Below are 23,367 nucleotides of genomic sequence, written 5' to 3'. Positions count from 1 at the left end.
GCAACTTAACTATACAGTGGGCACATGTGTAGGGCAAAATAAGAATTTTATTTGATGTTTTGAAGGTTTCCCAGGCATTTGTAGTGCTGCTACATATTCCTCCATTGAAATTTGAATTTGGCGCCGTATGCAAATTAACCATCGCTAGCGTAACTTTGCTTCGCTTAGCGAATCAACGCTAGCGCAACTTCGCAACCTTACGCTACCCCTGAGCGCAACTTCGGATTTTAGTGAATTTGCGAAGCGCTGGCGAAACTACGCCTGGCGAAGTGTGGCGAAGTGCGGCAAAGTTACGCCTGGCGCAACTACGAATCTTAGTGAATTTGCCCCTTTGTGTTATTTTTAGGTGTAGTATTTTATAGAGGAATTTCCCAGGTTTATAGGGGCTCAGTTGTTTCCATCATTAGATTTGAAATGCAGTACAAAGCATCTTGCATTTTTAGCATTCAGAGAATGCAAGGAATCCCAGCCAATACGAATTGCACATGAACTTACGTTAACAGCACTGAATAATAATACTGTAATACAGTGCACACATCTCAAAAATGTATAATAGTAAGAAGCTGACCAAAGCCAATAATTACTTTTCTACAAAGGGCAGCAAGTAACTATTTTGATAACATACTGTTAGGGGCTGATTGTAGTATTTCAGAACCTTCTGGTTAACAGGGTTATGGATAGTAGATCAGAAAGCTATAAAGAACATAAAGAGAGAATGAAGTAGGTGATGTGAAGTAGATCTTTAGCAGAGTATAGGGAAAATGTAGACATTAGCAGGCATTTTTTAATACACGCTCAGTTGCAAAGTGCCTGCTTTAATGAACTGCAAATACAAGCACCATTGCAAAGTGCAATACACAAAGGAGCCCTGGATTTATACCTGCCTTGAAGAGATGTCACTTTCAGAGCTTTGCTTGATGTACCAGCAAACTCAACTGACTTCCAGGTGCTGCAAAAGTGATAAGATCACTATGTACACACGTTTAAGAGGACCATAACAATAAAATTAAATATCAGATTGTTGGTGAAGCTTGCTCTGTCTACAATTTTACTTTTTATAGTTTATCTTTCTATTCTTTCATCAATCTTTCATTCAGAGTGTTAATTTAGTCCCTAGCAACCAGATAGCTGCTGAAATTCCAGACTGGAGCTCTGCTGAAGAAAACGTGAAATAATACAAATAATAAAAAAATACAATTTAACAAAAAAATGAAGACCAGTTGCAAGTTGAATAGCACTCTCCTCTTAATACTAAAAGTTAACTCAAAAGTGAACAACCCCGAGTGTAGACCATCAGTGGTGGGCCAAGTTGGCCGGGTGCCCTAGGCAACCCAACGACTACACCGCCCAGAGGACATGCGCCGAGGACGTGCAATCGCCCATGCGCCTGGGACACGCAAGCACGCATAGGTGAGCAGGCAGAATAAGAAAAAACTGCTGTCACTGCTTCTGGAACTAAGGGACTGCGTCGGAAGAGGTACGTGCTTGGTGCCCCTCTACCTTTGTGCCCTAGGCACGTGCTTCTTCTGCCTACCCCTAGTTCCGGCCCTGTAGACCAGACCTAGTCTTAAATATACAAAGTTTTTATTTACAACTGTGATAACATGTTAGTTTTGCTGTATATGTATTGAACCATGGTGCAAATAAAAACATTTATAAAAAACAGTGAACAACCCCTTTAAGCTGTTTTAGGCATGACAAATGGTCATCCTAAAATCACCAAACCCGTTACAACCACATACAATTTATATAACTGAGTCCAAACCATTTTCCCTTCTCGGTATTGACATATATACATCTGTTAGTTGGTAAAATGCATTCTTATTGAATTAAAGTTTGCATTTTGCTCAAATATGTTTCCAAAACTGCAAGAGGTGTATTTTATGTATCGCTCTACATCTTCCGTATGGTGCCAACACTACTGCTACTAACATGCAGTATTTTGTATCTTTATTAGCATCATTGTTAATTGTTGTATTACTGTTTCCCCTTTTTAGGTGTGTAGAAGCCATACTGGATGTGTCTGCTAGTCAGTTACATGCAGAAGATCCGCGATATCAAGCAACTCCAATACACTGGGCAAAAAATGCAGAGGTAAGAAGGATATTCTACATATATTTGTTATGGTGATGTATTCTGTATGTCACAGATCTGTTTTCAATCTTGCAGATGGCACGCCTGCTAATTGAACGTGGCTGCAATGTAAATACTTGCAGTAAAACATTAGACACTCCGCTTCACATCATGGTAAAGAGAGACCGGTTTGAAGCTGCTATGGTGCTTTTGACCAATGTTGCAGATCCTAATGTCAAAGGGGAACATGGGAACACTCCCTTGCACCTTGCTATGAAGGTATGGCTTCTGTAACTGTAAAGCATCAAACATGATAGACTTGGAAGTATCGGGAGGTAGGCACCTGAAGACTCTGTGAGGTTACATTTTGTTCACCTCCATTCTCTTTCAACTACTGCATGATTTCTAGGGTAAATTGGACCCTAACAACCAGATCGCTGCTGAAAATCTGCTGAACAAAAAGCTAAACAATAAAAAACACCCAAGACAAAAAAATAAAGACCAACTGAAGTTTGTCTCAGAATATCATGTTCTAAATCATACTAAAAGCTAACTTAAAGGTGAACTACTCCTTTAAAGGAAAACTATACCCCCAAAATGAATACTTAAGCAACACATAGTTTATATCAAACTGAATGACATATTCAAGAATCTTACCAAACTGGAATATATATTTACATAAATATTGCCCTTTTACATCTCTTGCCTTGAACCACCATTTCGTGACTCTATCTGTGCTGCCTCAGAGATCACCTGACCAGAAATACTACAACACTAACTGTAACAGGAAGAAGTGAGGAAGCAAAAGGCAGAACTCTGTCTGTTAATTGGCTCATGTGACCTTACATGTGGTTTGTATGTGTGCACAGTGAATCTTACGATCTCAGAGGGCGGCCCTTATTTTTTAAATGGCAATTTTCTATTTATGATTACCCAATGGCACATACTACTAGAAAAGTATATTATTATGAAAATGGTTCATTTACATGAAGCAGGGTTTTACACATGAGCTGTTATACGCAGTATCTTTTAATAGAGACCTACATTGTTTGGGGGGTATAGTTTTCCTTTAAGTGGAACTACTAGCATAGCGCCAGACTCCAAGCTACTATCACTGAGATCATAGTAAAGCTAAAGCAAACTGTATAAAATAACAATGCTTATGGTGTGCAATGTTTTATTAGTGCTTGCTAACTTTTTAGTTTTGCTGCAGTAGTGACAAATGACTGTATGGATACAGTGCAGACTTCTAGACAAGTGATTATAGTGAGCAATGAACTCATTGATATCCAGCTATAAATCTAGTGTAAGCCATTTCTGAACATGTTTAAAGCAGCCTTTCAGATATTGGATATAGGGTACTATGCTTCACATCATCCTTTTTATCTTTCACAGAAGGACCAGCTGGAGCTCATTAAAGCCCTCATGGTTTTTGGGGCAGATGTGGAGCAGCACAATGATTTTGGGGAAACGCCAGGACTCATTGCAGCCAGATCAAGCAAAGGTTGTGAACCCTAAAACATGCAGTGTGAGAACTTTCTGCCCAGAGCCTTCTGTATTATGATGCATGCACGGAAAGCAATACTCAATGAGCTTACTTCTGATGCACATCATTCATACTAACACAGCCATGCTATTTTTTTTTTTTTTCGGTTCATGGCATCAACATTACTGCATTTATTTAAATCCAAATTTCTTGCCTACACCTACCACATCATATAGTTGATCACAATTTTCTTACCGCCTTGCTCTCTACGTTACTGCTGATTGGTTATTATGAACACATTATGGAGCAAAACAGTATATTTTATATTTTGCACACACAGAATTCTGCCTTAATCTGTATTTAACCTCTGCAGCAAGATTTTTTACCCATATTTTTTTTAATCATTTTGCACTAATCTTTAATACATTCCACAAACTGTAACATTTCCTTTTGTAGCCACTAGCTGCTCACAGGTGTGACATATTATTCTACCCATTACTCCATTTCAAAGGGAACAACCGAAAAGTGCTTCTCAGCATGCTATGTAACGTAGGAGCAGATCGCTGTTTACCCCCTGACACCCAGCTTCCGCCAACAGCTACCTCCCCCTCCAGAGTGCCCCCCATGGACAGCTCTAGCGGCATAGGTAAAGCAGTTCTGCCTCTCCCTCTCATGGATCTCCACTTCCATCATACCAATGGGTACTCAGAGTGACACTTTATTTCCCCTGTTTCCAGTAGTGATAAGTGATTTAGGTAATGCTAGTTTCCCCCTAAGAACATATTATTTTATAAATGGATGCAGTTTTGCCTATTTATAATTTCATTAAGCTGATACCATTATAGAAGCCCTACTTATTTGGCCTCCCAAAAGTGTTCTGTGTGTTTACTTTGGATTACCTATTTATATGGTCTCCATAAGAGAACGGGCCACAATATAAAGCATTCATTGTAATACAGGTATTGGATTCATTATCCAGAAACCCGTTATTCAGAAAGCCCTGAATTACAGATAGGTCTTCTCCCATTTTATCCAAATAATCCAAATTTTTAAAAATGAATCTAGCGTAAGCAGAACCAGCCTATTGAGTTTATTATAGGTTCACATGATTTTCTTGTAGATTTAAGGCATGAAGATCCAAATTACGGAAAGATCTGTTATCTGGAAACTCCCAGGTTGCGAGCATTATGGATAACAGATTGTGATCAGTCTTGAGTTCCCTTTGGTGATGAAGCTTTTCCAGTTCTTTATCTCCACACTCCTCAAATTTTACCCTTTTGCAAATACTTCCACCGCTTTCTTTTTTCATGTATTTCCTTTATTCTACCTGTTTTCCTTGGTTTCCTTGGTTAGTGGCTTCGAAAAAGCTTGCATGTGAAGTGCTTGAATGTGTGTGGAGTGGTGACTATGTTCTGTGAGCAGTGATGTCTAGTGTTGTGCTCAGGTAATGGCATTTCATCAGTACTGCTCTCATTTTATCGACGAATCTTCCCATCACATGAGCAAAAGTAAAATGTATAATTACATGTACATATTTACAGTTGTGTTCAGAATAATAGTTTTTAAAAAGTGAATAAAGCTCACAATCCTTATTAATGCTTAATTTCCATTCCAATACATGCCAATGCATTGGGAACATGAAGAAAAATGTATCAAATTTGTGTTATTCCTTTAAAGAAAGTAAAGAAAAGGGAATATTAGGCTGTTCCAAAAAATCACAGTGTCTGCATTCTTCTTTACAAACTCAAACATTCACTGTATAAATTGAAAATGTTTCAAGGTTTTGCTTTCCTTTGTATGACTGAACCAATATTTGGTTGTATAATCAGTGTTTCTGAGAACTGCTGCACATCTGTGTTACATGGAGTCCACCAACTTCTGGCACCTGTTACATTCCACAATTCTTCTGCATTTCTTGCTTTTGCCTCACAAACAGCATTTTTGATGTCACCCACAAGTTTTCTATTGGATTAAGGTCTGGGAATTGGGCTGGCCACTCCAAAAAATCAGTCTTGTTGGTCTGGAACCAAGATGTTGCTCATTTACTGGTGTGTTTGGGGTCGTTGTCTTGTTGAAACCCCCATTTCAAGGGCATTTCCTCCTCGGCATAAGGCAACACGACCTCTTTAAGTATTTTGATGTATTGAAACTGATCCATGATTCCTGGTATGTGATAAATAGGCCCAACACCATAGTATGAGAAACATCCCCATATCTTGATGCTTGTGCCACCAGCTTCACGCTGTACTGTGGCTTTAATTCAGTGTTTGGGGGTCGTCTGATAAACTGTCTGCAGCCCCTAGACCCAAAAAGAACAATCTTGCTTTGATCAGTCCACAAAATGTTGCACCACTTCTCTTTAGGCCAGTCAATGTGTTCTTTGGCAAATTGTAAGCCTTTCAAATGGGACTTTGCGGGGGCTTCTTGCCGATAGTTTGGCTTCACATAGGCGTCTTCTAATTGTAACAATACTTACAGGTAACTTTAGACCTTCTTTAATCTTTCTGGATCATTGGCTGAGTCTTTGCCATTTTGGCAATTCTTCTATCCATTCTAATGGTAGTTTTCTTTCATGTCGTTCAGGTTTTTTTTTGCCATTTTAATGCATTTGAGATCATTTTAGCTGAGCAGCCTATCATTTTCTGCACTTGTTTATATGTTTTTCCCTCTCTGATCAACTTTTTAATCAAAGTATCCGGTTCTTCTGAACAATGTCTGGAAGGAGCCAACATCTCCTGCCTTCCTTAAATAAGGGCCGTAATTGACACCTGTTTTTTCAAAGAATTAATGACCTCAATAATTGAACTCCACACTGCTATTATTTGGAACAAGCTATTATTATTTTGAACACTTCTTTTATTTGGAACAAGCCTCAGTGAATGATTCAATTACACAGAATCAGCAGCATGCATGTCATGACTGTTGGGTCTGTTGGTTTTTCTATTACTCTTCTACACCTACTAGTAAATTATTTGCTATGTAGAAATACAATTTCTACCAAAAACAGTGATTGATCAGGTTAGTGATGTTGACTGCTATTATTCTGAACACAAATGTACATTACATATTTACATTCATAATTGCTATCATTTTTATTATCTACAGGAACAAGGAAAGCTCCAATCATTAGAGTGAACCGACTTGGGGTTATTTTATTCATATTTTGCCACCATCTTTTTCCATCTTTCTGTGCCTAGGAAGATTTATTTTTTGTTTTAGGTCATGCGATGGGGAGATGCACTAGGGTAGTGGTTGTCAAATTTATTTTAGTTCCAGCTCCCTTAATTCATGAATTAAATACAGATTTTGGTGCATCAGTTGTGCAAGAATATCTGCAAATAATTTTTTGCTTCAAATCCCATTCTAACTGTCCTTTATGCTGGGATTGCAGGGGTGTCTAGTAGAGCAAATGGCCATTCTCTCCAGTTCTCACCCTAACTGACCTTAAGGCTGAGCCCTGCTTGGAAATAAGGGCACTAGGTTCTTCATTCTCAATAGTTGGCTGTTGCATTGTTCTGCCTTCGAGGTAAAATGTATGGCCGGTTTATGTTTATGCTTGTGTGTGAGATGGATATATGATGAGTGTTTATATTAAATTCCTATCTGCTCCATTAACTCTGCTGGAAGAATACAACTTTGTTGCTCTGCACTTTTTTCTGGCTATCTTAATGCCATTACTTTTTTACATTGTAGGAAACTTTTTCTTTTATTTTTGCAATTTATCCTAGGTTTTCGTGATTTTGTCTATGTTTCCACTGCCTTGAGTGGCATGCTGGTACCACAAGATACAGTGGATTTTAGAGAAGATGGCTTGCGAGTGTAAGTTCCATTGATATAAAGCTCCTGTTGTCCTGTTTGTAACTGAAGAACTAGATAAATATCCAGACTGCCAGCAAGCGTTCATAGGCTATTCCTGGCTCTCTTGTTCTATAGGAAAGACCGTCTTTTGTGTCTGGATGGAGGAGGGATTCGAGGACTAGTTTTGATGCAGCTACTAATTGCCATAGAGAAAGCTGCAGGGCGTCCCATAAGGGAGTTGTTTGACTGGGTTTCTGGAACCAGTACTGGTGGTATACTGGCATTGGCTATTGTGCATGGTAAGTGCTGGACAGATCATTACCTTCAGTTCTTCTCTGTTTTTGAAATATGAAAGATATTTTGTTGTTTCATTGAAACTATTTTGCTACAAATGCATGAACAGTATTAAATATGTTTAGTGTTTGCTGCATATTGGCATTATCCTGAGCAATATGGCTGTACCCTAACTTGTACCAACTCTGTGCACCAGGAATGCCCATGGAATCTGTTCGTTGTTTGTACTTCCGTATGAAGAACGAGGTTTTCCATGGCTCTCGTCCCTATGAGTCTGGCCCTCTGGAAGAGTTTCTGAAGAAGGAGTTTGGGGAGAACACAAAAATGTCAGACGTCAGAAACCCTAAGTAAGTGCTCAGCCTGGCAAGGCCTTTTATATTAAATGTAGTTAATTGTTATATATTTGTGTAGTTTTATAGTTAACTTCTTTATTTATGTAGTTCCGGAGAACTGTATAAAGCAGACAATACTTGAAGTTGTGTATAGGGCTAAAATGACTTACTGAGGCCTAGGAACACTTTGCTGCAAATTGAGGTTTATCCTAAATCCAAACCAATATTTAGTGCACCCCTGCCATAATTACAATGTCTTCATGTCTGGAGCCCACATCTAAGTCTAATATGTTTAGTAGAAGAACTTCATGGCCAAAATATAGTTGTCAAAACCACTAAAAGCAACAAAGTGTACATAACAGAGGAGTATCATTTAATAGGGGAGAAGTGGAAGGCAGATTAAACGATAGATAGAAAGATGCCAGTTACAAGAGACATTCAATTATACCAAGTGCCAATTATTCACATACATTTTCTAGTTACCGCATGTGATCAGTGGTGTAACAACTGGAGGTGCAGGGGGTGCGCCTTCACTTGAGTTCACACCCCATTGGGGCCTGCCAGAGACAAAACCGCACAGGATTAGGAGTGGAACTTTTAAAGGCATGTCGGGCCCAGGTGCAAATCCTGAACCCGGGTCCATTCTATCCAAGTTATGCCACTGTGTATGATATTGGGAGAGGAAATCACACTGATGCAACCTAAAGCCTGTAATTACTTTTCATGAAAACTATGCAGCACGTAGCACACAGGAGTTTGTCTGTCATAAACCATATATTTCATGATATCAGCTAAAATCCTTTCATCCTTATTAGGGTTATTGTGACAGGGACATTGTCAGACAGGCATCCAGCTGAACTGCACCTCTTCAGAAATTATGACCCCCCTGAAACTGATCATGAGCCTCCTTACAAGAGTGTTGCTTCCTTCCGCCCTGTAGCAACACCAGCAGGTAAACACCTTGTTTCCTTATAGTTTCAATATTCTGTGATAGACATAGGGGCAAATTCACTAAGCGCGAAAATGCTCTAGCGACGCCTTTGCCGCACTTCGCCAGGCCAAGTTTCGCCAGGGTGCCGCTAATTCACTAAAATCCGATGCTGCGCTCAGGGAGGCGAAAGGTAGCAAAGTTGCGCTACCGTTAATTTGTCAAGCAAAGTAAAGTTACGCTAGCGATGCTTAATTTGCATACAGTGCCAAGTTAAAGTACAATGGACGTATACGTAGCAGCAAATATATTACACTACACAAGCCTGGGAAAGCTTCATAAAATATAATAGAGTTGTTATTTTGCCCTATACATGTGCCCACTGTATAGTTTAGGTGCCATATGTTAGAAAATGTAGGGGGGAAGGAGGGTACCCCCCAAAAAAAATTATGATAGTTTTCAGCCTATTACCCTTAAAAAAGTAAGACGCCAGGGTTTTTTGGGACTTAGAAAAAATTTCAACTTTTTTTGAAGAAAGCCCTATCTACTCTATTGCACTTTGCCTGGTCTGAGGTGGCGAAGGCAAGTCTGGCGCAAGATGTAACGTTCGGTAGAATCCACAAGTAAGTGAATTAGCGTAGTTCCGTCCCTTTGCCATAGCGCAACTTCACCTGGCGTAAGGGTGCGAAGTAGTGCTAGAGTAGGTCCACTTCGCTAGAGAATTTACTCCAGCACCCGCTAGTAAATCAGCGAAGTAACGAAATGACGTCATGCTGGCGAATTTTCGCTAGCGTTAGCCACTTCGCTCTTTAGTAAATTTGCCCCATAGAATATTGAGCTGTAGAGATACATAAATCTCTTTTTTTATATATTCTAATATATTACATATCTGCTTATTGTTGGGATCCAGAGCTCATAGTAAATTGAGTGATATTAATCCAGTGTGGATAACATTTGGTTACCTCCTATTCCTATTCATTAATAATGGAAAGCACTAGTAGTGTTCTAATACAAATGGGTTTAATACCGCACCTTCAACAGTAAATTAGACACTTCTGTACTGGTGGTGCAGATCTCTCAAACGACAGGCACTTGTCAAGTACAGCAGTAGTGTATTTAAATGAGCCACGCACAAACGATATTTCATGCAGACAGGGAGCTTAACAGCATCAACGTTTCAGGGGGCACAACCCTGCTGAACCTCATGGGAGAGCTGCGCTTCACAACTGGTCACGTAGAGGCACATTTATCAAAGTTCGATTTCATGTGAGTTTTTAAAACTCCCATAAACTCCCATGAACTCGAAATTAGACCAATTGAAATTTATTAAAAAAATCTCATTTTTAAAACTCGGATGAATAGAATCAACCTGAAAACTCGAATCGAATGTCAGGAAGGCTGCAAACAACTCAGAATTGATCCCTGGACCTCTCCCATTAACTTAAACAGCAATTCGGCAGGTTTAAGTTGGTGAATAGTCAAATTTGAGTTCTTAAAGGGCCAGAGTATGTAAAAAAAAAAACTCGGAAATTCGAGTTTTAAATGAAAAAAAAAATCTGCCGCGTAGTGTTGTGCGGCTCGTTTACATACCAGCAGTGTCGCTTGAAAAAAGCAACCTAGCATGGACACCTGAAGGATAATAAACACTGGACTTTAAAGACCTGTGCCTGCAGCTGAAAGGTGAAGATGGCTTTACACAACATGACCAGGTCTCCTTTCCATTTACAGATGTAGAGGAAGAGGGAGTAGAAAGTGTGGAGACTTCCTAGGAAGGTATTAAAAGAGACGTATGCTAGCTCCCCTTCTTTGTCCTACATCCCCGCACTCCAGGGCTCCATTAGAGTATCAGCCTAGTTTTAGGCTTAGAAGATCCCTCCTCCTTGCTTGCTATTTTAAGCTTTCTAATTCTTTTTTATTTGTAGGATGATGGTTCAGGTCATAGACTATTAGATGCCATATGTTTAAATATTCATATATGTATTATTAAGGTACAGAGAATCACCCAGTTGTGGTCATTCATCTGTCTAAGAACTATTTCAAACAAAGGTGGTATACAAAAAAAAATCCTTAATGTAGAATCAATATAACAGTCACTTCAATGTTTTGTCAAAAAACATAAATTCATATTATAGTTGAACATTTATACATACCAAACAATTGTATATTCAAGGCAAAAAAGAAGACACGGAGCGGATACACCTGCCAAAAAATGAGAATAGTCCCAACGTTTCAGCACAGTGGTCTTGACAGAGAATCCCTTTGACAAAGGCCAGTGTACCAAACGTTGGGACTATTCTCATTTTTTGGCAGGTGTATCCGCTCCGTGTCTTCTTTTTTGCCTTGTTTATACAATTGGGTGGTGTGTATAATTGTTCAACTATACTATGTATGTATTTATGTTTTTTGACAAAGCATTGAAGTGATTGTTACAGTATGTTGATTCTACATAAAGGATTTTTCTTTTATACCACCTTTGTTTGAAATAGTTCTTTGTGAGTGTGCAAACCCAATCTATAGAGTAGTGCGTATTTAGTTATTCTTTTGGGGTGACTTTTGGTTTTTTGCACCTCACATTATATTCTATTAAACATTTCCCTGATTGGTGTGCCCTCCACTTATCTATACTTTTGCATTCAACTGTCCAAGTCAGGGATTCTCTTCTGGCTGAAAAACACAGGTGGAGAGAACTTGCTTTGTGCTATAATCTTTACCAATCCCAAGCTATACACCTGATTTTCCCTGGCAGGCTAACCGGCTGCCAGATTAGTAATTGTTTTGAAAAAAGGGCACCTGTACAGACCAACTGCATAGGGTATGCATCCTTCACTGCACAAACCATATGTTTGGCACCCAGGTGTTTTCAATAAATATTGGCTATATTTGAGAGTGAGTACTATTATCTTTTTAATATTTGTTTGTGTATGATAAATACTCATCAGTTTATTTTAATTGTACCTGCTCTTCCATTTCACTGGCTACCACAGAACAGCTAGTGTGGCATGCAGCCCGCTCGAGTGGTGCTGCCCCTACTTACCTTCGACCAATGGGCCGGTTTCTGGATGGTGGACTTCTGTCTAATAATCCCACTCTAGATGCAATGACCGAGATTCATGAATACAACACCTGCTTGAAAAAAAAGGTAAAAAATGATCCAGGACTTCAAATTTGTCACCGGGGGTCACTAGATGGGGAGCTACTTGGGCATCTTTAGAGACATAGATCTACTGCTAAAGGGCTGTGGTTGCCTTGTGCTGGTACAGAAGCCCAAACGATAATGTACAACATTTCTAGCTGCTTCTTTACTTTAGTTCTCATTTAAGTAATTAAAACCATGAGTGGCTGCTGTGAAAAAAACACATTTCAGGAACACTCCTTAATCAATTTGGCAGCAATGCTAAATAACCTTTCTTAATGTGTTATTGGCTAGAGATTTGACCCACAGTTTTTTTTTTCTGCTATCTTTGTTAAATGTGTTACACTAATGTGTAACTGTTGTCACATTCTGTTGTAAATCTGTTTATTCTAATTTCTACAATAAACTGCATGAATTAAACACAAATGTAACATTTACAGTTCCTCTGTGCTGAAATAATTGGAATCGTTTTTTGCAGTGATGTAATACATCACCCTCCAATGTGGTGACTAATCTCACACTCAGATAAATCTGCCCCTAAGATTCTCTCTATAACCCATAGGGAATGGCTGGGCAAGTAAAGAAACTTGGAATTGTGGTCTCTCTGGGTACTGGGAAGCCCCCACAAATTTCTGTCGGCTCAGTGGACGTCTTTAGACCCTCCAATCCATGGGAAGTGATGAAGACTGTGGTCGGTGCAAGAGAGCTTGGAAAAATGGTGGTGGATTGTGTATGTATTTTATGTTTGTAAACTATGGGTTTCTCTTCTGTTCAAGATTGGTGCAAAGGGGGCCACGGCACAGGCCCTGAGTCCATAAACTGCTATATCTGGGCAATTTTAGAAATCTAGAAATTTCTTAGTGTGTAGCTTAAAGGGGCAGTTCACCTTTGAGTTAACTTTTAGTATGTTATAGAATGGCTAATTCTGAGCAACTTTTCAATTTTTTTTATAGTATTTGCTTTCTTCTTCTGACTCTTTCCAGCTTTCAAATGGGGGGTCACTGATCTAAATCTAAAAAACATGTTCTGTAAGGCTACAAAGTATTTGCCATCACTTCTAATTACTTTATTACTGATAATTACCTTCAGGCCCTCTCCTTATTCCAGTCTCTTATTCAAATCAATGCATGGTTGCTAGGGTAATTGGGACCCCTAGCAACTAGATGCTGAAATTGCAAATGGGAGAGCTGCTAAATAACTCAAAAAACACAAATAATAAAAAATGAAAAAACAATTACAAATTGTCTCAGAATATAATTCTCTATCTTACTAAAAGTTAATGTAAAGGTGAACAACCCCTTTAGGTTCAACCCAGTGTCTGATTGGCTGCCACCTCAGGGGCCTCCCTCCCTAGTCACATGCTCTGCCACCCACATCTCCACCCCTTGCAAACTTTTATTTCCTCCTTGCGGACACAATGGGGGGAGAGGGCACAATTTACAGGCGGAGAGCAGACCTGGGTCTGCAGGGCCCACTGAGTATTTTCCCGGTGTCCCGCCGGCCCAATCCGACCCTGGTGCAGCCTGACAGTGGAAACAAAAAGACAAAGGTAGAATGCAAGAGTAGTAAGAAAAAGGTGTGAATTTTAGGTGCTGTTTAGCCACAGATTTCATTTAGTTAGCCAGACATAGCCCTACATGTTTTATTAGCTGAGTGCAAGGGAACCCACACAATAAATTATAGGTGCAACTTCCACCACATCAGCATATCCTCCTGGTGTAGAGAAAATGGTCCATTGGAATAAAAAAAACAATAGAGGCAGGAAAGGGACAGAAGCAGAAGGGAAGCTAATGAAAGCCATTTTATTATGAAATGAGAATTACAAAGCTATCTCTTGTGATAGAGTTTTCATGCAAGTGACTTCAGTGGGAGTGGTGGAAAGCTAAATACGGCATTTAAATCAATACAAGCCAACATGCCATATAAAATCTGCAGATCACACTGCCAGAAGAGGTGCATACACTTATTATGGATGCACCAAATCCACTATTTTGGATTCGGCCTAAACCACGAATCCTTCACAAAAGATTCGGCCAAATACCGAACCAAATCCTACTTTGCATATGCAAATTAGGGTTGGGAAGGGGAAAACTTTTTTTACTTCCTTGTTTTGTGACAAAAAGTTACGCAATTTCCCTCCCTGTCTAATTTGCATATGCAAATTAGGATTTGATTCAGCCAAAGCCTGCTGGAAAAGACTGAATCCTGGATTCGGTGCATCCCTAACACTTATATAACAGTATCACAAACTGACCTATGACTTGACAGTATAAAGGAACCTTCCCCTGTATTTATTGTTGGGATGTCCTGGCTGCTTTAGACTAAATACAGATACAAAATGTTGATTTAGGGATTTGTAACAGAGTGTGTGTCTAATGTCCCCCTCAGTGCACAGACTCTGACGGCCCAGCAGTATCCAGAGCCAGGGCTTGGTGTGAAATGATAGATGTTCCTTACTTCAGGTAAGATATGTCACTTATATGCTGATTCTTTTTGATTTCTCAGAATACAAAGTATAGGAAGGTATTTTGCAGTATTCTGGCTTTATTCCCTCTGCTGAACGTCCTATTTCTCATTTGCCTTGCACAGACTTAGCCCTCAGCTCCAAACAGACGTCATGCTTGATGAGGTTAGTGATGCGGTGCTGGTGAATATGCTGTGGGACACTCAGATCTACATCTACCAGCAAAGGGAGGTCCTGCAGCGCCTGGCAAAGACACTTCTGGAACCTTAGCACAGTGGGGATTGAGCAATGAAGGAAGAGCCACTGGATGGCCAGTTCTGAGCAGCTCACAACAGTAACATTCTGAGATCGAACTGGAATATTTGCTCTGTCCACCTTAATACAGTTTTTTGGGGTATGTGTAATCCTCCAAAAACTGATTTTTTTTTTTTTTTTTAATGGATGGGGTGCAGTGGTGAGCATTGCAGTGGGGGCGTTTTGGGTTTGATTCCAGTCAGGGAACTATTTGCTTGAATTTTGTTTGTTCTCCCTGTGTTTTTCTTGGTTTCCTCTGAGTACTTCAGTTTCCTCAACGTTCCATATTTCTGCTGTATTAATTTTAGGATGATAATAAACACCTATGATAATAAGGAGCCAGGAAACCAATATAGCTGGTACAGGTATGGGCTCTCTTATCCTGAAATTGAATATCCAAAAAAGCTCCAAATTACCTGAAGGGCGTCTCCCATATGGTTCTTTTAAGGGCATGGCTATCAACCCCAAGGCTATCCTGCTGACCATCTTTATTTGTGTGGCTCCAGGCTTTATCTGTGTCCTTTAGTTCAGAAGGATCTGCTGTTACTTTCTAAAATGGAAACAGAAGCTGAATAAAAGCTGCTTCTTTGTACAATGAAAGTAATTTCTAACATTCATATTTACAACAAATTGCTCATTTTTTATGATGGTTCTACGCTAATAGAATTTTAATTGGTCTTCAATTTTTTATTACGTTTTTGACGTGTCTGCCTGTTTCTAGTTTATATCTAATATGCTATAGTATTTGATTAGGAGTTTTATTATTCTTACTTACCCATTGCCCATAGGTTGGTTGCTAGGGTAATTAAGCATTAGCTACCAGACAGTTACAATAATAAGCCATGAGATTTTTATAATAAAAAAGTATACAAAATTAAAATTGAAATGTAATTTTCATAGAACATTACTGCTTACACCTTACTGAAAGTTACATAGTTATTTGGGTTGAAAAATGACCAAAGTCCATCAAGGTCAACCCCTCCAAATGAAACCCAGTGCACATATACACTTAGGTCCATAAATCTTTGGACAGGCAACTTTTTTCTAATTTTGGTTCTATACATCACCACAATGAATTTTAAATGAAGCAGCTCAATGTTCATTTCTAATACTTGGTTGAAAACTATTTACTGGCAATGACAGCCTGAAGTCTTGAACTCATGGACATCACCAGATTCTGGGTTTCCTCCTTTTTAATGCTCTGCCAGGCCTTTACTGCAGCGGCTTTCAGTTGCTGTTTGTTTGTGGGCCTTTCTGTCCGAAGTTTAGTCTTCAACAAGTGAAATGCAACTCAATTGGGTTCAGATCAGGTGACTGACTTGGCCATTCAAGAATATTCCACTTCTTTGCTGTAATAAACTCCTGGGTTGCTTTGGCTGTATGTTTTGGGTCAGTATGAAACGCCAATCAATTTGACTGCATTTAGCTGGATTTGAGCAGACAGTGTCTCTGAACACCTCAGAATTCATTCTGCTGCTTCTGACCTGTGTCACATCATGGATAAACACTAGTGTCCCAGTGCCACTGGCAGCCATGCATGTCCAAGCCATCACACTGCCTCTGCCACTGTTCCTTCTCCATACTTTTTTGTTGCCATCATTCTGGTAGAGGTTGATCTTTATTTCAACTGTCCAAAGAATTTTTTTTCAGAACTGTGCTGGCTTTTTTTGATGTTTTTTTTTTTTTTGCAAAGTCCAATCTAGCCTTTCTATTCTTGATGCTTATGAGTGGCTTGCACCTTGCTGTGCACCCTCTGTATTTACTTTCATGCAGTCTTCTCTGTATGGTAGACTTGAATATCGATACACCTACCTCCTGTTCACTTGTTTGGCTGTTGAGAAACGGTTTCTCTTCACCATAGAAATGATCAGAGCCGGGCCAGGCGCCCTAGGCAACTGAGCGTGCGCATGCGCAAATTGGCACTCGTGTGACTGTTATACCAGTGCCATGTTATCCAATTTATTAGCCAGCCTGACACTTTCTAACAGCTCAAACTAGCCAGCTGTCAGGCACAAGAGAACTATGTGCTGCCCGTACTCATCAACTGCAATACAAGTGAATTGATTTACTTGAGCAAGTGCCTTAAACTACTCATACTCTATAGACATGCCACCCAGCAGTGCCGCTGTTCCTGGGACAGTCTTAAGTGACTGAACATAGTTTGTAGTCCCGGAGTGCTGTTTAAAAGTCCAGCTGAGCCGCGTCCACGTATAGCCTTTCCATTCTGGATAGCTAGTCCCAACGTCACAAGTATTATCTCGCGAGACTGTGACATCACACCGCACGTCAGTAGCTGCCTTGGGTGGGAGTGACAAGACTGGAGTGAGTTCATTAGTGTCGGTGAAGGGTGAAGTGGTGTTGGCACCAAAAGTGCCTCTGATTCTAATATGTAACTTCTGGTTTTCATTCAGGAGCAATTGGCATTTGCTGCTATTCTCCAATTCTGCACATGCGCGGATTGGTGCTCATGTGTGCATGCGTGAAACAGAGTGCGCAATTGTGCAATAGCAGCAACAGTCGGGGAGAGAGGGGACCAGACTTGGGGTAGGTGACAGAGCAGGTACGTGCCTGGCACCCCCCAGCTTTGCGCCCTAGGCACGTGCCTACTCTGCCTACCCCTAGGAATACCCTGTCTTTGTAAACACTTAATTGGAAATTGTTGATTGGTTCATTTGAATGGTGAATAGAGTTTCACTAGCCAATGAATTGGCTCCATGTTACATAGCCCTTGCCTGACACACCCCCACTTGTCATTTCCTGTATATCAACCTATGTTGTTTGAGAAAGGCTGGAAAATGTTAGTTTTGTGCCCGTATTAAATAGTTTGTTTCCAGTTATAAGACATGTGAGTGCTCCTTCTTGAGGACTATATATATATATATATATATATATATATATATATATATATATATATATATATATATATATCTTTCCAATGAGTATCCGCACTCCAAAGCTGATTAAGGTAAAAGGAGGGGTGCACGGTAATCTTGTATACACCAATAGTTTCCAGACCAGCACTCCCTTTAGTGAAAAAATTTAATTTTTATTGTTGCATAGTATCAGTATCCGACGTTTCAGTTTATTTTCCCACTAACTGCCACTCTTAAAGGCAGTAACAGAATCAGCCATCACAACATCATCCAGCAGAGCATTCCACAACCTTACTGTGAAGAACAAGTTAATGTTTATGGATGTTATAGAAGTATGCCACACACGGGTGACACAGCTCAAATTTTCCTTTACTGTTAAAAAACTATCCCTGTGTGTTTTTTTTTTTACTGTACATTAACAGCAAGAAAGTTGACTTTATTGACATAAATTTACAAGACCAGATGTTATTGGATGGCATACTATTTAGCAAATATATATATATAAATGAGTCTATAGTGGTGCACTCGCAATACAGGCAACTGCCTGGGTGCTGGTTATAACATAGCTATCTAATCAAGAAATAAAACCGCACTCCAAGGTCTGGAAATAGTGAAAAAAGTGGAAGATTTTATTTCAACGTTTTGGCACACCAACTCGGGCCATCTTCAGGAAGTGAAAGTGACTTCCTGAAGATGGCCCGAGTTGGTGTGCCAAAACGTTGAAATAAAATCTTCCACTTTTTTCACTATTTCCAGACCTTGGAGTGCGTTTTTATTTTTTTATTTTTTATATATATATATATATATATATATATATATATATATATATATATATATATATATATATCTTATCATATAAATATATATATTTATAATGCACAGTTTATAATGTTTAATTTATAATGAATGACACTGACTTGCACTTATGTCATGATTTTATACTGACTGTATATGAGGTGTATTTTGTGGTGGCTTACCTAATAAAGGAGTTTTGGTGTATAAAATTGCCTGTAGGACGGTGGTTAAGGTTGAAAAATGACGTTCATCCATGGTTTCAAGGGGATCCAGACATAGGTGTTCCCAATTTATTTCTGATTTATAATGACTGTTTCCTCACCCCATATGTGGAATAATATCAGCGTTTCCTCACCCCATATGTGGAATAATATCAGCCCATTGTGACTATTGTGCTTTATGTAGTATATAGTACAGGTATGGGACCTGTTATCCACAATGCTTGGGAAGTGGGGTTTTCTTGGGGGGGGGTTGCCAACTCTGTAAAATGTTCTAAATTGATACATTTAGTTGATACATTTCTTATCTTTGTCTTTGCTGAGAAGAATCTCTGGGTTTCATTAAAGGCAGCTGTTAGAATTGATTTAAAATAGTTGCTAATACTCCAGAGATGCTGCTGAGAAATGTATCAACTAAATGTTGCAAAATTGAATCAGCTCCTGAATTGCTGAGCTGCCAGACTGAAACACCAGCGACAGGGACATTAAACTTAGATTTTGGCAAAACAGTAAAAAATGATTGAAAAAAGTCTTTATTTCTTGGGAACAATCTGAAAAAACTGAACTGAAAAAAGTGTTTAAAAGATGAACAACCCCTTTAAGTCTACTAGAAAATCATGTAAACATTAAATAAACCCAATAGGCTGGTTTTGCTTCCAATAATGATTAATTATATCTTAGTTTGGATCAATTACAAGGTACTGTTATTATTACAGAGAAAAAGACTTTGGATAAAATGGAGTTTATGGGAGACAACCATTCCGTCATCCAGAGCTTTGCGGATAATGGGTCCCATACTTGTAATATCCTTGAATTTTCTCATTTGCTGTAAGAGGCAGTCTACACTTCCTTTCAGGTGATTAGGTGGGGGCTGAGAGGGGTGCATTCACCACACTCAAAACCTTGGTTCCCACAGTAATAAAAATCAAAGCCTGGGGTATAAAAAAATCTATGTGGGCCACTGCCACCCAAAGCAACTTCATAGTTCTCCTTTTTCTCGCCTTAAAGGAAAACTATACCCCCCAAACAATGTAGGTCTCTATAAAAAGATATTGCATTAAACAGCTCATATGTAAAATCCTGCTTCATGTAAATAAACCATTTTCATAATAATATACTTTTCTAGTAGTATGTGCCATTGTGTAATCATAAATAGAAAATTGCCATTTTAGAAAAATAAGGGCCGCCCCCTGGGATCATAGGATTCACTGTACTCACAAACATACCAACAAACCATACATGTTAGGTCACATGAGCCGATTAACAGACAGAGTTGTGTCTTTTGCTTCCACACTTCTTCCTGTTACAGTTAGAGTTGAAGTATTTCTGGTCAGGTGATCTCTGAGGCAGCACACAGACCATCACGAAATGGTGGCTCAAGGCAAGAGATGCAAAAGGGCAACATTTACTTAAATATATATTCCAGTTTGGTAAGATTCTTTAATATGCCACTTAATATGATATGCACTGTTGCTTAAGTGTTCATTTTGGGGGTATAGTTTTCCTTTAACAGCGTCCAAAGTAATAGTTGATAGACAGGAGCCGTAATGACCACGGGTAGTTTTAAGATAAAAAAACATCTTTATTTCCAAGCATCTTTAAAAGCACAAACAGGCATGCTCCTGGAGCTCTTTAACTAAACCATGACGTGTCTAGTCACCTGACGTGTTTCGTGCCTTTCTTTGGCACTTCAAATACAAGAGTCCTCTGCACTCAACCCATTATCAATATATTTAAGACAGCGACATTTTGTGCATACTGCTACTAAAAAATGCCTTACCCTTTAAACAAAACAGGGATTGTTTGTCCATATATTGCAATATATTTAAGCTGGCCAACTACGTCAAAGTCATCCCATATCTGGCCAGTCCTATGCTCAATTTTATATGATTCATTAAGAATTCTGTTGCTTAATTATACATTTTACAAAGGGACTTGGTTTTACCTGCAACTTAACTTGCTGCTTTCAAAGTAAAACTCCCAAACTTGGCTGCCCTTTTATTAGACACCAGTGGGATCACCTGACTATAGCTGGGAAGGGTGGGAGCTACAACATGGAGCTGGTCACTGCTCCTGTATAAACTATAACAAACAAGGGAAAGTTGTGCTCACCACTATTTTTTAAAACCATTAGGCGGGGGTGCAATGAGGCTGTGACCACAAAATACATATAGTCAAATACAAGAGTCCTCTGCACTCAACCCATTATCAATATATTTAAGACAGCGACATTTTGTGCATACTGCTACTTTGGCACTTCATCAGATGAAAAGTGCCTCTTATGAAAAGTGCCTCTCTGATGAAGTGCCAAAGAGAGGCACGAAACGCATCAGGTGACTAGACACATCATGGTTTAGTTAGTGGTCATTACGGCTCCTGTCTATCTACTATTACTTTGGACGCTGTCATTGTGCCTGGAGCGGAGCCCGGCTGACGGAGGGCCACCACGAGGGTATATGCGGACCAGTCACATGTAAGTAACTTGTATGCGCATAGTTTTCCTTTAAAGCACACACATTACCTAAAAGAGAACCAACATTGCCACCCCCACCTTGAGTTCCCTCCTGGTGCAGGGGCCATAGCATTTGCTGGTAAGCTCTTTTCCTAGAAAAACAAAATTATTACTTATTCTGTTTGTCTGCATCTCCAGTGGGGGAAGCAATTTGTTGCTGTTAGGTGACATTTAAGATGAACTAACCAAGTAATTATCCAGGTCTTCTGATTAAGGGATATGTATGGAAGAAAAAGAATGTAAAATTGGACAGGGTCCTTTTCTAAGCATCATTGCCATTTACATTTTTTTTAATTGCAAAGTTATTAAGCTGTTTACAAATATAATACATTTTGTAACACCAGTGCCACCTGGTCAGTTTGTGTAACTGTACAGTGAGAGAGAAATATGTTCTGAAGGAAAACTGGGAACTGAACTGATGTTGCTCTGCTCAGGAAATAGATCGAAGGTTTAGAGCTCTTACACATGGCGCTTTTTTATGCATTTAATGGGCTTTTAAATACAGGTTTGAGCACAAATAAATGCATTCACTAACTGATGCCATTATTTTCTGCCTGGCTGCACTCATGAGCGTTCTGAGTTGCGTTTCAGTGCGTTTGTCTAGATGCAGCATGTTGCATTTTCTTGTGCTTGAAGCGTGTTCAGCCATCAAATAAAAAGGCGGGTTGTGTTTGGACCTTAAAAAAATTCCTTTGTTTAAAACAAACAGGCATGGACTTACAAATGAGGCGCCCCTAGGCCATCTCCGCTCCATTCCCTTGCCCTGCCCTCCTGAGTTGCGTCGTCTTCCCTGTCTCCTTGTGCCTGCACATATATGAGTATGCGCATATACGCATATTCAAGATGTACGCATGCGCATATACATGCAGGCACAAGGAGACGCGGAGGTGATGTGGAAGGGGAGCAACTTACTTGAATGCGGCTGGGCGGCATGCCCCCCTGAATTTCTGCCACCCTGGCCTTGCCACAAATCCAGGCCTGCATGTAAATGCAATAAATGTGTTTTTTCGCACTCAGCATGCGATTGAAAAATACATGTAAGAGCTCTGAGCAGAGTAACATCAGACCAGCTCTGTTCTCCTTTACAAACGATATTGTGCTTTTGTCTTTAACCATACAGTGGCAGAAAATAACCAGCAGATGGCACTGTTACAAAATTCATTTTATTAGCAGTTAATAAACCGCTTAATAGCTTTAATACAAAAAAAAAAAGAGCTTAGAAAAACAACCTGAGCAATTATGCATTCATTTACATGTCTTTTAATGGGCCAATGCATTCCTCATCTGATTTTCTAACTTGCCAGTTCCCAGCCAGGTATTCGTTTGCCCCAGTACATGTAGCAATAAGTCAGCAGCTAATATCAGCCTGTGTATAGCTAGTTTCATTTTACTACATTTGTATTCGGTGCTATGAGGCAACACCAGTGATCATGTGTAGGGTGGGACAGATTTCTATAGGGGCTGTATATAATTATGGAGGTAGGTACCTTTTTCAGTCTGCAGTACAAAATACCACTGTGCTTACTGGGATGCCCAACAGTTCTAGAATCCAACACTGGACTAGAGGGTTCAGAGGCCGCCAACTCAAGGGCCCACCACCCCCTCTCATCACAAACTCCCGTGCCCTCCTTTGTACCAGTTGCCCCACCTTGTACCTCCTGCTGCAAAGTCATCATAGGGGGCATTTAAAACCAGGCAGGTAGTGGTAGAGGTTTCTCCTGGTCAAGTCTTACCCTGTGCAGAATGCTGATAGAAAAAGAGCTGGAAAGCCGAGGTAGATACATTTAGCATGTAGGAAGCTCCCTGGAGATATACTACGTCAAAAGCATTGGTTATAGTAAATCATTTTTAACTGAAATAGGCATTTGGAGTCGTGCATTTTTTTTTTTTTTTTTGCAGCAACTCATGATGTCATCATTGTAATACATTTTAGGGTCAGTTTCATTAGAAGTCAATCTGCCTGAGAATTGGAGAATTCTGGAGAATTGGAGGAAACCTCAGTACCTGGGCAGAGTTTATAAAAGCACAGGGACAACATATAAACGTCTTGCCAATTTGGAATTAAACTCTAACTTCCGAGCCACCATTTGACAGCATTTTAGATTGTTAGCTCCACTCCAGAGGGGCAGGGACTGATGCAAGCAATGAACAGTTTCTGTAAATCAAC

At 39.6% G+C, this 23,367-nt stretch overlaps 1 protein-coding gene across 3 annotated transcripts in view; it reads left to right on the top strand.

Annotated features, from left to right (window-relative positions):
- Window positions 1–15,682, top strand: part of pla2g6.S (phospholipase A2 group VI S homeolog) — a 29,505-nt gene extending 13,823 nt beyond the window's left edge. For 2 of the 3 annotated variants that reach the window (XM_018259631.2, XM_041591340.1), the window contains exons 6-17: window positions 1,998–2,094; window positions 2,170–2,352; window positions 3,469–3,577; window positions 4,071–4,205; window positions 7,288–7,378; window positions 7,493–7,656; window positions 7,848–7,998; window positions 8,799–8,935; window positions 11,896–12,050; window positions 12,607–12,774; window positions 14,433–14,506; window positions 14,634–15,682. In XM_018259631.2, the coding sequence (XP_018115120.1) occupies window positions 1,998–2,094; window positions 2,170–2,352; window positions 3,469–3,577; window positions 4,071–4,205; window positions 7,288–7,378; window positions 7,493–7,656; window positions 7,848–7,998; window positions 8,799–8,935; window positions 11,896–12,050; window positions 12,607–12,774; window positions 14,433–14,506; window positions 14,634–14,778 (1,609 nt within the window). In that variant the 3' untranslated portion in view covers window positions 14,779–15,682. 3 annotated transcript variants of the gene reach the window in all.
- The last annotated feature ends 7,685 nt before the right edge of the window (window positions 15,683–23,367 follow it).

The sequence above is a fragment of the Xenopus laevis genome, chromosome 4S, assembly GCF_017654675.1.
Source record: "Xenopus laevis strain J_2021 chromosome 4S, Xenopus_laevis_v10.1, whole genome shotgun sequence".
NCBI lineage: Eukaryota > Metazoa > Chordata > Amphibia > Anura > Pipidae > Xenopus > Xenopus laevis.
The sequence above is the reverse complement of the archived record's forward strand: the minus strand, read 5'-3'. Positions and strand labels throughout refer to the sequence as shown.